This window comes from Phoca vitulina, unplaced genomic scaffold, assembly GCF_004348235.1.
Source record: "Phoca vitulina isolate PV1807 unplaced genomic scaffold, GSC_HSeal_1.0 scaffold93, whole genome shotgun sequence".
Taxonomy (NCBI): Eukaryota; Metazoa; Chordata; class Mammalia; order Carnivora; family Phocidae; genus Phoca; species Phoca vitulina.
In genome coordinates, this window is record NW_022589796.1 from 659,972 (window position 1) to 672,207 (window position 12,236).

At 42.5% G+C, this 12,236-nt stretch overlaps 1 protein-coding gene across 10 annotated transcripts in view; it reads left to right on the forward strand.

The window, feature by feature from the left end:
* KIAA1217 (KIAA1217 ortholog) overlaps positions 1-12,236 on the forward strand; it is a 421,915-nt gene that overhangs the window by 138,477 nt on the left and 271,202 nt on the right. For 9 of the 10 annotated variants that reach the window (XM_032396666.1, XM_032396667.1, XM_032396665.1 and 6 more), the window contains exon 2: positions 3,917-4,200. In XM_032396666.1, coding sequence (XP_032252557.1) covers positions 3,917-4,200 — 284 coding nt within the window. Of the gene's footprint in view, positions 1-3,916; positions 4,201-12,236 lie in introns of those variants that run through there. The other variant, XM_032396671.1, reaches the window with a different exon arrangement.

The window sequence follows — 12,236 nt, forward strand, 5'->3', positions numbered from 1 at the left end:
TAGTACGAGGCCCCATCTGGATGAAGGATCCTGGAAAATACAGTCTTTCTGTGTGTGCAGTGGAAGGACGTTATGGTTTGAAGATACAGAAGGACAGAATGGCGTCACTGCCAGGGTAGGTCCGAATAGACAGCCAGACAAAACAGCAGCTCCTCACAATGGTCCTATGACCAGAGAGGAACTTGGCACAATTTTAAAAGCTACCCCTTAGAGATAGCTAACCAGGAGCCACTATAAGGAAGCGAGGGACTCCTTCTCCAAGAGGCTGTGGCTAACCTAGTCTTAGCTCAGGAGTAAAAATCTCGGAAGTGTCGTTGCTGGCTGTCAGGTAGAAAGCGGGCGTGGAATGTCCGAATCATGCAAGGTTGCAGACCCCTTGCTGGAAGTCAGCGGACCTAGCGGAAGCCATCGGAGCTCCCGTGGTCCCCTGCCTGCGGGATAACTCGCTGCATCTCAGCCAGGAAGCCCTTTGAAATTCTCTCTCGGGGGCGCTTCTGCCCTCCTCACCCCTACTTCTGCTCCAGGGAATGTCGGAGGGGCTGTTCTCTGCGCGGAGCTCCTGTTTTGCTCTTTGCCCTGCTGCGAACCAGCTACAAAGGAGGAGTTGCCCTGGGCTGGGCAGAGGCTGGGAGCGGCAGGAAGGGGAAACTGAAAGCCATGTCTTCATGCTACAGCTTCGTTATTTGTTTGACACGGATTCCCAGAATAGCAAGCCGCTAGACACACCCATACTTAAATGTTAGCACCCAGGCGCGTTCCAGACAAGAAATAGAGCTGTATTTCTGTGCTGATGGCATTGCGGGTAATGAGAATCGGCCGGGACTCGGATCTCTGGCTCCACGGCTGTGGAACTGTGACTGAGTGTCCTTTGCCTGGTTCCCTTGTTTGTTTCTATCCCTGCTTAGTTGGTCTCCTCAGCTGAGAGGTCACATTCTCCCCGAATGACTGGAATGGTGGAATTGTCCCCTCTACTTCCTGCTCGGGAGTTGGCAGCTCCCAGGAGCTGAGCATCCCTGAGTAGAAGGCTCCAGTGACTGAGATGCGTGGTCAAGTGGCTTCATGTGGAAAGTGGTGGTGGGTTGTGGTCGGTGGTGCCTGTGAGGGCAGAGCAGGTGCCTGGTGGTGGGATGGGAAACAGATGGGGCCCATAGCTGAGGGCGGTAGAGGGCAAGAAGGTGAGACACGGAGAGGAGTGAGCCCCACCGGCGACTGGATGTCCGCCAAGGGACGGTGCATCTGGTCATTGGTGCATTAGCCATTGGTGCTGTTGGCTGCTTTCCTCCAAGTCACATTAAACCTTGTTAAGCAACTGGAGACATTTTAGAAGAATCCACAAGAGAGGAAAAAAACGGCAAAGAACCGTAAGGTTGACATGACCTTCCAGTGCAAAGTGTTAGGAAAAAAATAGGGGTTTAGGGCCCCTGGGTGGCTCAGTTGGTTAAGCGACTGCCTTCGGCTCAGGTCATGATCCTGGAGTCCCGGGATCGAGTCCCGCATCGGGCTCCCTGCTCAGCAGGGAGTCTGCTTCTCCTTCTGACCCTCCCCCCTCTCATGCTCTCTCTCTATCTCAAATAAATAAATAAAACCTTAAAAAAAAAAATAGGGGTTTAGAGAGTCAGCAAGTCGGAGCTGCTCAAAGGTGAATGGTGACAGAAGATGGACTCTGAACGCCACCCCTCCCCCTCCTGTTCCTTTCCCAATTTATCTGAAGGAAGAAAGTGGAAAACTCTTTTCAGTCTCCACGGGGCTACTGTTCTGGCTGCCTTGACCTATTCTGAGGATCCTTGGATGAAACAAAATAGTTCCTGTGAGTTTGTGTGGCAGAGCAAGGCAGAATGGAACTTTCTGCCCCTGCTGGTATGAGAGGCGCCATCTGGAGGTCTGTGTGTACATACACCCGTGTGAAGGAGTGACCTTTCCAGAGATTCAACCCTGCTAATTAATCTAGCTGTCCTGGATAATTTTAAAAATATGTTAATGATGTCAAAAGAAACCGTAAAAATCTGTATAAAAGTCAACAGTGTTATATCAAGTATACAACAAGTTTTTGGCTAATATAAGACTCATGTGCACACATACGCGCTCCAAAAGCTAAAGCTAAACCAGATTGCATGCGTATTTACCAGCCTGACATATGGCATCTTTTGCATCTAGCTTCATTGAGCGGATCCTGTTACTCTGTTTTATTCAAGAAGACACCACAAAAAAAAGGTAGCCGTCCTGTGAGTCCACATAATGAGAAGGCAACCTAAATAAAGGATACAGTTAATCCCTCAATATCTTTTTAATCAATGGTTTCATCTTCTTCCCCTTCTAAATTTACTGCTGAAACTAATGAAAAGTAGGAGAATTAACCAATTTGGCTATTTTTTCCTCCCTTTCCTCATTGGTGTCTGATGGAGATGCTATAATTAGCAATGTAATGAGAAGTGAAGAGTAAACAAGAAGAATTATTCCCAGAACACTCTTCTAGGGATGGAAAACCAGCCTGAGTTTAAAATGTTTTCTATGCCTAACCAAAGCGTGTTGTACCTAGAGTTCTATAGAGAGACGTTTCTAGACAGTGAGGTGGGGCATGCGTTGGTGGCGTTGCCCTTAGATGAGCTACTTTATGCATAAACTGGACACTCTGGATATCGCTGGTGTAAAGTCTTGTTTCTCTATCTGAGACTCCAATCTAGAACTTTCAAATACTGGATCTCTTTTTCTGCACATAACTTTTCAGGATACATAGTTAGCAAATGAGTACTTCTTGGAAACTTCTTTAAAAAATAAGTTAGAGTAGATTTTAAAGGATTTAGAGCTAGAAGACTCTGCATACCTATTATTAGATCACCATCCTCATTTTATTAATGAAGACAGTGAGGCTGAGAGAGATCTAAGTCTAGGGTGAAAGGCAGAACTCCCGAGACCCCCACTCAGTGCTTTTCCCCGGGAATTCAGTGAACAGGGACACTCTGTTCTGCCTGCATCTGTGTAAGATGTAAGAACTATTCCTCATGAAGAGAATCTGAATGTTCATAACATTCTCTTTCTATTCTCGGTTTTTAAGAAGTAATTGCCTTTTTTTCAGTTAACTGGAATATGTAAACCTGACACCCCATTTGCCAACCATTGAGAATGAGTAGAGATTCCCTATCCAGGTCTTGCAGGTGAAACACTGTCATTGCCTGGCTCACTTGCTCCCTTCTAGGTAGAAATCAACTTGTCCCTTAAAGGCCAGGTCAGAGGCAGGGTCAAGGCCAAGGGTCTAGGCCAAGGCCGTCCACACATATCATTATCTCTTCCCTTTTCACTGTGTGTTTTAAAGTCCACTTCACATAAAATGTGTCTAAGCCTTCACATCCCCTCCATTCTTACCTGATGATAATATTAATTTAATAATAGTCTAATGCTTGCTTGCTTTATTCTAATGGCGGGGGGGGGCTGGAATTTTTAGGCGGCTCACATGTCAGTGATTATAATAGCTATTTTTGGCCTCTGGGATGAAATAAGTGTCTCAGAAACCACCTTCAGATTGTAGAAATATAAAGGTCCTGTTACCAGCATGAAATTGTAATTAAAAATAAAGAAATAATCAGAACCACTGGAGTTAACTTTTCTATAATTACAGATGAAGGTAAGGGGTAACCCAGTTGCCTGCAAACTAGTCTGACCACATGTTCTCGTTTTGAATAACCTCAGGGAAAAAGTCAGAAATAGCTCACTTTTTTCTGCAACTTTTCCTTTTAGTGCGATTTTTCGTATTTCCTTTGATTGTTGATTTTTTGTTCCCTTCTTGCCTAAAAAAAAAAAAAAAATCTGTTAGGTTACACTTACACATTCACCACCGCCACAAACCCTCTTGGTGTTCTGTAAATGAGATTCTAGTGAGATCATTAATTGTGAACTGTATTTTGTTCTTTTTGTCTTTCAGAACAAGGAAAAAGCAATCTACATGTAACGTCATTAGAAGATGCAGAATGCCGCAGAACCAAGGAGCGCCTTTCTAATGGAAACAGCCGTGTTTCAGTTTCCAGGTCTTCCCGCAATATCCCAAGGAGACACACTCTAGGTGGGCCCCGAAGTTCCAAAGAAATCCTGGGAATGCAAACGTCTGAGATGGACAGGAAGAGAGAAGCTTTCCTGGAACATCTGAAGCAGAAATACCCACATCATGCTACCGCAATCATGGGCCACCAAGAGAGGCTGAGAGACCAGGTAGGAACATGTCGCCATTTCACTGTGCACAGCTCATTCTGAAATGAATACGAGGGAAAGCAAAGTGACCGGACGTTCAAAGGGGAAGAAATAGTTGAGTGGATTGTGCCTGCCTTTGGGTTGTTCCAGATTTCTTTTGGGCCTTGGGAGGAGAAGGCAGCCTGCAGTAAAAGGTTTGACCTGAAAGCTCAGTTCTCTTTGTCGGAATGTCAGAGAGGAGAGACCCAGAGAGCATGCAGTTCCCCCAAAAGGAGTGTCCCGATGTTCAACCACAAATACATCTGACGTGCAAGCAGTGAGGGGTATTACTTTCCCGAGTGAAGCCTAGGATCAATTACTGTGCACTCAGATAGCACTTGAGTGCTTAGCACAGTGAATGAATGCATGGATACATACATACATCAATACATTTTCAGGGTAAAGTGGAGCACAGAGGGATAGACTTATGGTAAATGCCTTTTCCTTAGGAAGCTGACATTAGGGTTCTGTTTTTGCTCTCTCTCTTTTTTTCTTTTAATCACAGATGTTTCCCTTTTGCATTCTTGGCTTTCTGCTGCCATTAGCTACCTGTTTTCTCAGGTTATCTTGACAGCTATACATATTATCACCCAACTGTGGCTTGGGATGTTTTTGTTTCTCGGCTGTGTTCAGTGACTTTTTAGCAGACAGTGCAGTTTGGGGGTCACGGGATGGGAGGCCTCCTCTGTAGCCCTCATGGGCATGTTATCAGATTGACCTTTGAGGATGGAGAACATGGTAAAGGAAACAGAGCCCACTCGGGAATAGATGTGGTCGGGGAAGAGGGCGGGCTATTACTGATTTCCACACTCCAGGTAGAGAGGCACATTCAGTGTTTTAAGTCAGATGACTTGCCAGTTGACTGGCTACAAAAGTGATGTCTAACTAACTCAGCTTTTGGTCATCCGTGGAAATGGAAATTGGCATTAGCCTGAATAGTTTGAACTTCTCCTTCATCCTCCGTCTCATTTTATGCATTTAAATTCAACCTTCTCTTCTCTGAAATCTTTATTAGAGTGCCTAAAAATATAAAATGAGCTTTATGGACTGTATGTTGGCTTTTTGTTCACATTACCAAAAGGCAGCAGACCCAGAAGAGGAGAGAAGAACCAGGAATCCTGGTTGATGTACAGCAGGTAAATTCTTTAGTAATTAAGAAAAGGATGACTGTTTTCGTTTCAAGTGTATATAGAAATACACCCTATTTTATTTATTTACTTACTTACTTAACTTTTGTCCCACAGTTTTATTAAGATATAATTGACATATATAAAAATATCCCTATTTTTTAGTTGTTAGTAGGGTCAGTATCTATATAAGTCATGTGTCTTGTTTTTATGAGGCACCATACTTTATCCAAAGTGGTTCAGATGGAGGAAACTCAAACTTAGAATAGTTACAATCACGCAGTTTTCTAAGGAAACGTTGGAATTTGAATCTGGTTAAGTCTGAGTTCAGAATCCTTGTTTATCCCACAGCTCTGTAAGTTGATCATCGCCTATAGAACAGATAGTATGGTGAAAAAAAAATTCCTTCTACTTTTCTATGACTCATCTAATAATTAAATTGGTATAAGACAGATTAACAGGAGAAAAACAAACAAAAGTTTAATAATATGTATACCTCCTGAGTATACATGGGAGAGACCCAGGAAAACTGAGTAACTCCCCAGAATGGCCAAAGCCATCACCTTAAATACCATGTTCAGCTAAAGACAAAAGATGTTGGGGGTGGGAGTCAGTTATGGGAGGTTACCAGGAAAAGCATAATAATCGAGGATAAAGTTGTTATGACCTAAAATAATTTAGATAGTGTGCCTGGTTCAAAAAAAAAGCTATTACCGGAGATTACTTTTTCTCTGAAAGACATATCTGTACAGCAGGGCAAACATCTAATTATCGAACATCTCTTCTTACTGTCCTGTGAATCACCCTCCTCCCCTTTGAAGCCCCAAGCCCCTACCCCATCCCTTAGCTCAGGATGGCATATAACTGACCCTCATGTCCTTGGGTCTCATATTCTTATGGGGCTCCCATACGTACATAATTAACTTTGTTTTTTCCATGTTAATATGCCTTATATCAATTTACCAGCCAAAAAACTTGGAAGGGTAAAGGGAAATTTTTTCCTCCCCAACAGTCTGTACATGGGGTGTAAGGGACATGGTGAGGGTGTGTGTGTGTGGGGGGGGGCAGGGGTGAGGGTAAAGGAGGTTAGGAAATTGATAGTGTGTTGAACGAGGAGGGAGAATGTATTTTTTTAAAGTGAGAAATATATTCATTTTGTTGAGAAATTGAGAAATTAGTACTTCAAAATGGTATATTTTCCATGTTAAAAATATTTTAGTTATTATCATTACGGTTATTATTCGTGAGCTCATAATTATTGCTACTGCCGTGATGATGGCTTTGGCTAAAACTCTCACATGGGGAGCCTAAATATAACCTGAAGGGTGCATGGGATCAGATGACAGGGAATAATGACTGTGGCTTAGTGGCCTCAACCTCTGATCTCCTATCACATACATCTCCGCCACAGGTGTCTTCTGACCATGGCTGGTCAGCTGTCCCTTTACTGGGTAATTCAGGATGAACTCTTGGATATTCCAAGCTGACCATTTAAAGGGGGAGAGATTCTGATGCGTGGATTTGTGTTTACGTTTGTTCCTTCCATTGTTGTGCCGCAGATGAGCCCTAATCAGCATTGTGAACATCAGAGATAAGCTCAGGCAGTTAATGGTTTGGGAAATTCCTATGGACGGCCCTTCATCTTCTGGCTTTTCCATTCTTTTTCTCCTAGTGTCTGTTTCCTCTTTGCTGTCTTCTCCAGGACACCCTTTGTTCCTCCCTGACCTTAAAGTAGATTATTCTAGGCTTCCTTTGCAGAAGATCGTATGACCAGCCATAAGGAGGAATTCAAATAGACAGGTCCGACCACTTTAATCTAATATTGAGGTTCGTAATACCACATACTCTTCTGGTGGCTGTTTTCCTGGCTGCCTCCCAGAGAAGTGGCCTTAATGAAAAGAATGCCGCTGGGGCAGTGTAAGAGTAAGATGGTAACTGTGCTGCATCTAGCATTTCACATGAACTATCTGGGTACTAAGGGAATCTAGATTCCAATCCCTTGGGATTAAACCAAAGAAAAATTTAGAGCATACTTTACATTTCAAAATCTGAGTTCAAGCACTGGGAGAGTCATGGTTGAAAACTTGTATTTGAGCCTTTGAAAGTAAGTCAGTCAAGAATTTTCTCCAGTCTGAATTACTGAAAAGAGGTTTCCTTAACTCCCTTCTACTGTCTTTTAAAAATGCAGATGACCTTTATTGCAGCATGATGCTTATCTGAATAGTAGGAGCTGTAATGGTACTGACCCCCCAAAGTTGATGCTTGTGTGGGGCAATCAAAGTATGAAGCTACATCACCTAGCAGCTAGGTGTTTGACAATGAGGCTAGGCAGGGCTGGAAAGGAATCCAGCCTCCACCATGGGCTAATTGTATGATTGGAGCTAATGGCTTCTGTTCCAGTTCCCTCATTTGTCAAAGGACAGTAACACCAATATCACAGAGTACCAAGAGAGAAAGTGATGGATCCTCTTACTGTTTCAGTGGCAGCTCCCAGCATTACAGTATTCTGGTTTATGGTATTTCAAAAGAAGAGTCTCAGCGGTTCTTCTTTGCAGACTAGTATTTAAATTCATTTTACATTTTTACCAACACGTATTTGAATACCCGATGATTATTTTTTCCATTGTCAGAGCATAATTTTATTATATTTCTGAAACGTATTTGTATGTTTCTGTCATTAAAAGGTTAAAATTTGGACTTCTTTCACTTACTCATCCCATATATATTTCTTTGGCACCTACCATGGTAAAAGCATGTTGAGGCGTGGTCCCTGACATCAAGTCAGTAAAAGAAATAAGGCATTCATGTACAGATACTGATCTTTCAAGATCTGGCCCAAATGTTACACCTTCTGAGTTGGTCATAACATCTTGCAGTACCTATATTGTAGTATCTAATCATGCTTTTTATTGTACTTCTCTTTGTGTTTCTCTTTCCCATGTAGAATATGCCTTTGGAGGGCAAGAACCCTGTTTTAATTACTTTTGTGAAGTCAGCATTTAAGGCAGTATGCAACCTAAATGAAGCATGATCAGTTTGTTTTGAATGAATGAATGAATGAATGAATGATGAGTGAGACAATGTATTTCTAATACAATTAGAATGTGATAGGTACCATTTGAGTGATACAGACGGGTGGAGAATCCAAGAATTAAGAGATCATTTGCAATTTGGGAAGTTAGAAGAGACTGAGCCTAAGAAGCTAAGACAAGATAAGTAATTTCCCTCAAGTCAAATGGTGGCATTTGAACCAAGGTCACAGTTCCTCCAGTCTGTGGTCTTTCTATTTGTTACTGACTTTGGTGTTTGTTTCCTCCACCTTTAATTTTTCTAAAGTTTTAGTAACAAAATTACATAGATTACAGTAGGTCAAGCAGTAGAGACATTCCGTCGCCATTTCTTTAAAAAAGATAAATCTTGGGGTGCTTGGGTGGCAATTGGTTGAGCATCCGCCTCTTGGTTTTGGCTCAGGTTTGAGCCTGTTTCAGCTCCGTGCTCAGCGAGGAGGCTGCTAGGACTCTCTTTGCCTCTCCCTCTGCCCTTCCCCCCAGCAAAAGCAGACACACACACACACACACACACACACACTCGCTCTCTCTCAAATAAATCTTTAAAAAATAATAAAAATTAAAAAGATAAATCTTACTCAATTCCAGAGCATATGAGATAATCATAGAAAATAGATTGTTGTATATATTTTACATTGAAAGGCAGTTACTTTTTTGAAGTAGCTCTGAGTTCAGAAAGGCCTTTAGTTCAGCAAGCTCTCAGTCATGGTCACTGTGTAACTACACAATTTGGAAAAGCTCTTCTTGTATGTCTTCACTAACAGACAAACGTCCATCTAGCTGTCACCGACAGAAACCAGCTTTCCACTCCTAGTCTCAGAAACCTTTCTGGAAATAATCTTTCAATTTTTATTTCCAGTTACACATAGAATTTCTATAGTACCTGCTTTGTGGTCACAATTCGTTTGTGTGTAGTCTTAAATCTAATGTGGTGGAACTTGAGGAGGAAAGAGTAATACGTTTTAACTTGAAAGTTTACTGTGTTCTTCCATTCAATACGGTGAGTAAGCAAGAGGTGAAGGTAGATTTCCCTTTGACAAAACATTGTGGAGGGCTCAAATAAGGAGATAAGAACGTGAACAATAAAACTATCTGATATGGGGTCAGTAAGGCTGGGAGGTCTTCCCTCAGGCCAGGGCTGTCGTGCTGTCTCAGTGCCCCTCAGGGATCCTTGGTGCCTCCTCATCAACCAGCCTCGCCTTTGTGCTTGTTTGCAAATAACACTGGAGGTGTTTTCTCAGTACCTGGCTCATTTGGCCCCACTTACCATTATCTACCACAGTCCAGGGCGTCTGGTGCTGAAATATATGCCACCAATTGTGAAAATGAAAATAAGGAAAATATTTATCAGTCTGTTTATTCATAAATACCCCAAGTTCTGGTTCACTCTACTCATCTTTTTAACAACTTCCAAGAAAACTTGTTGTTCTATGGAATTTGGAACTGTAGGCTTGGAGTCAGACTCAACATTGTCTGTTCTTGTGACTGACATCTCCTTTTCAGAAGGTATAGCCTTGATTTTATCAAGAATCACGGAAAATTACCCAGTTCAAGACAGAGAACAAGAGAAGTCTTAACTGCATTTGGAATCAGAAGAGCAGGTCTTAAGAATCAAACACTCAAGAAGCAAACACTACCTCAAGTTGGTAGTATAAAGGCATTCTTACTCCTGTTCCCTCAAAAGTCACTGAAAAAAAAGTTAAGGGTATTAACAGTGGAAAGCGAGAGGGAAACATACTCCATCTTGAGTGAAGCAAGGAAATGATCACGACCCATGGAATGGCTTTGGGAGACTAGGGAATGTCTTTGTGGAGGCCCAGTGTAGACAGAATGTAGAAAGTAGAAGCAGAGTTGACTGAAGGTTTGCTACCGATAGTTCGTATGATCTTGACCTCACCTTGCACAAGCGAAGCTTTCCAGATGGAAAACAGAGTTAGTAGAAGAGAGGAGACAATGATTACCAGATCACAACACATCCAGTCACAGAAGGCCTGTGTTTTAAAGGGCTTTGCTGGGGCACCTGGGTGGCTCAGTTGGTTAAGTGGCTGACTCTTGGTTTCAGCTTGGGTCGTGGTCTCGGGGTCGTGAGATTGAGCCCCGAGTCGGGCTGAGTGCTTAGTGGGGAGTCTGCTTGAGATTCTCTCTCTGCCCCTCCCCCCCCAAATAAATAAATCTTTAAAAAAAAATAAAATAAAGGGCTTTGTTGTGTGCCCCACAGCCATTGAATGCCACAAACCGAAGAGTGAGGGTGACACACTTTTAGGGCAAAGCAAGTAACATATTTTTGTGGAGAGGGCATTGGATGTCACAAACCAGAGACGAGGGTGCGAGCTGCCTCTGCTGATTCCTCCCTTGCTCGTTTTCAGCTCGTTTTTTCTATCACATTTGTTCTAACCCAATCACCCTATGTAGGTGAAATGTTCAAAATTCCCAAATATGCATCTACTTTCATGGATATGTGTGTCAGTGAAGGCTGGAAAGTGAGGGGAATTAGAATTAAAGGTGCACTAAGACCATAGACCGTCGTTAGTGGAAGCCTTCGGCCATGGTGAACGTGTGGATAGAAGGCTAAAGTTGTAGAGGGGGCAGGTTTTAACAATTATACATGTTTGGTAAATAGGTAAATACATAAATGAAAGATTTATAGATTATCCTAAAGTAATAGACCTAGCTAAGAAATTCCTCTTTAGAGCTATTAATTTATTCTGATCCCAAAAGGAAAATGGTGACAGTATAGCCACGTTCAGTAGCAAGAACCAGTTAGCTGTTTGAACCAATGACGGAGTATGCATTTACAGACAAATTTCTTGCCTAAACCTTAAGGGAAAGGAAATAATTTCTTGGCAATTAAGAAATCTGATAAAATATATACGGAGCAAGTACTCACAACAAGCCACAGTAGGATGGGGGCAGAAATGCCCTTACGCAGATGGCCGTGAACGTGGAGAGTGTTAGCTAGATGTTCAGCATTTCTTTAGCACTGTTTGCTCAAGCACTATTTATAGTGGTGAAAAAGTGGAAAAGGCTGCAAGGAGAACATATTATTGGCATTAGCTAAAACTGTGACACTATTGCTCTTTGCACATATTGGCGTGTTTCATCCTCCCAACAGCGCAGCAGGGCAGGCGATATTAACCCTCCTCAACAGAATGGGAAACTGAGGCACAGTGTAGTTAGCTCTTGTTCAAGGTGACACAGCACGTCAGTGTGGCAGTGCTGGGATTTAAATCCTGTGATCTGGCTGGCGGCGGGGGGGGGTCTTGCTTTTTACCTGCAGGTCACACCATCTCTCTGATGAATGGCAGAACTGAAGGACATTTATATAAAATGTTGAGGAAGATGGGGAAGGACTAGAATGGGGGGACCAGTTTGGCCCAGTGGCAGGAAGTATATGACATTTGGTGGTGATCCTAGAATGGCTGAAATGCCTGCCTCCTAATTAGATTGTTCTTCAGTAATTCCAGGAAGAAAAGGCGTTTGGCACCAAAGAAACAATGAGGTAAATGGTGATAAGGATCTGTGCCACGTAAATGTTGAGAAGATGTTACTACTGGGAGAGCCACACCTCCAAATGGAAGGATCATGGCGTAGTAAGAAAGTTGCAAGTTGCCTTTAGAGGATTTATATTAGTGTATCTGTGAGTGTGTGTTTAATGAAATGCTAGAGTCTGTGAATAAAGACCATGATAAGATTGAAAGAATCGGTATAAAAAAATCGTCCTCAGAAGTTCCAAATCTTCACTACGTCTAAGAGAAGTCAGAATAGGATCAGAAACAATAGTCATCTGAATTTGGGCGTGATGAAAAACAATGGGAAAAAAATA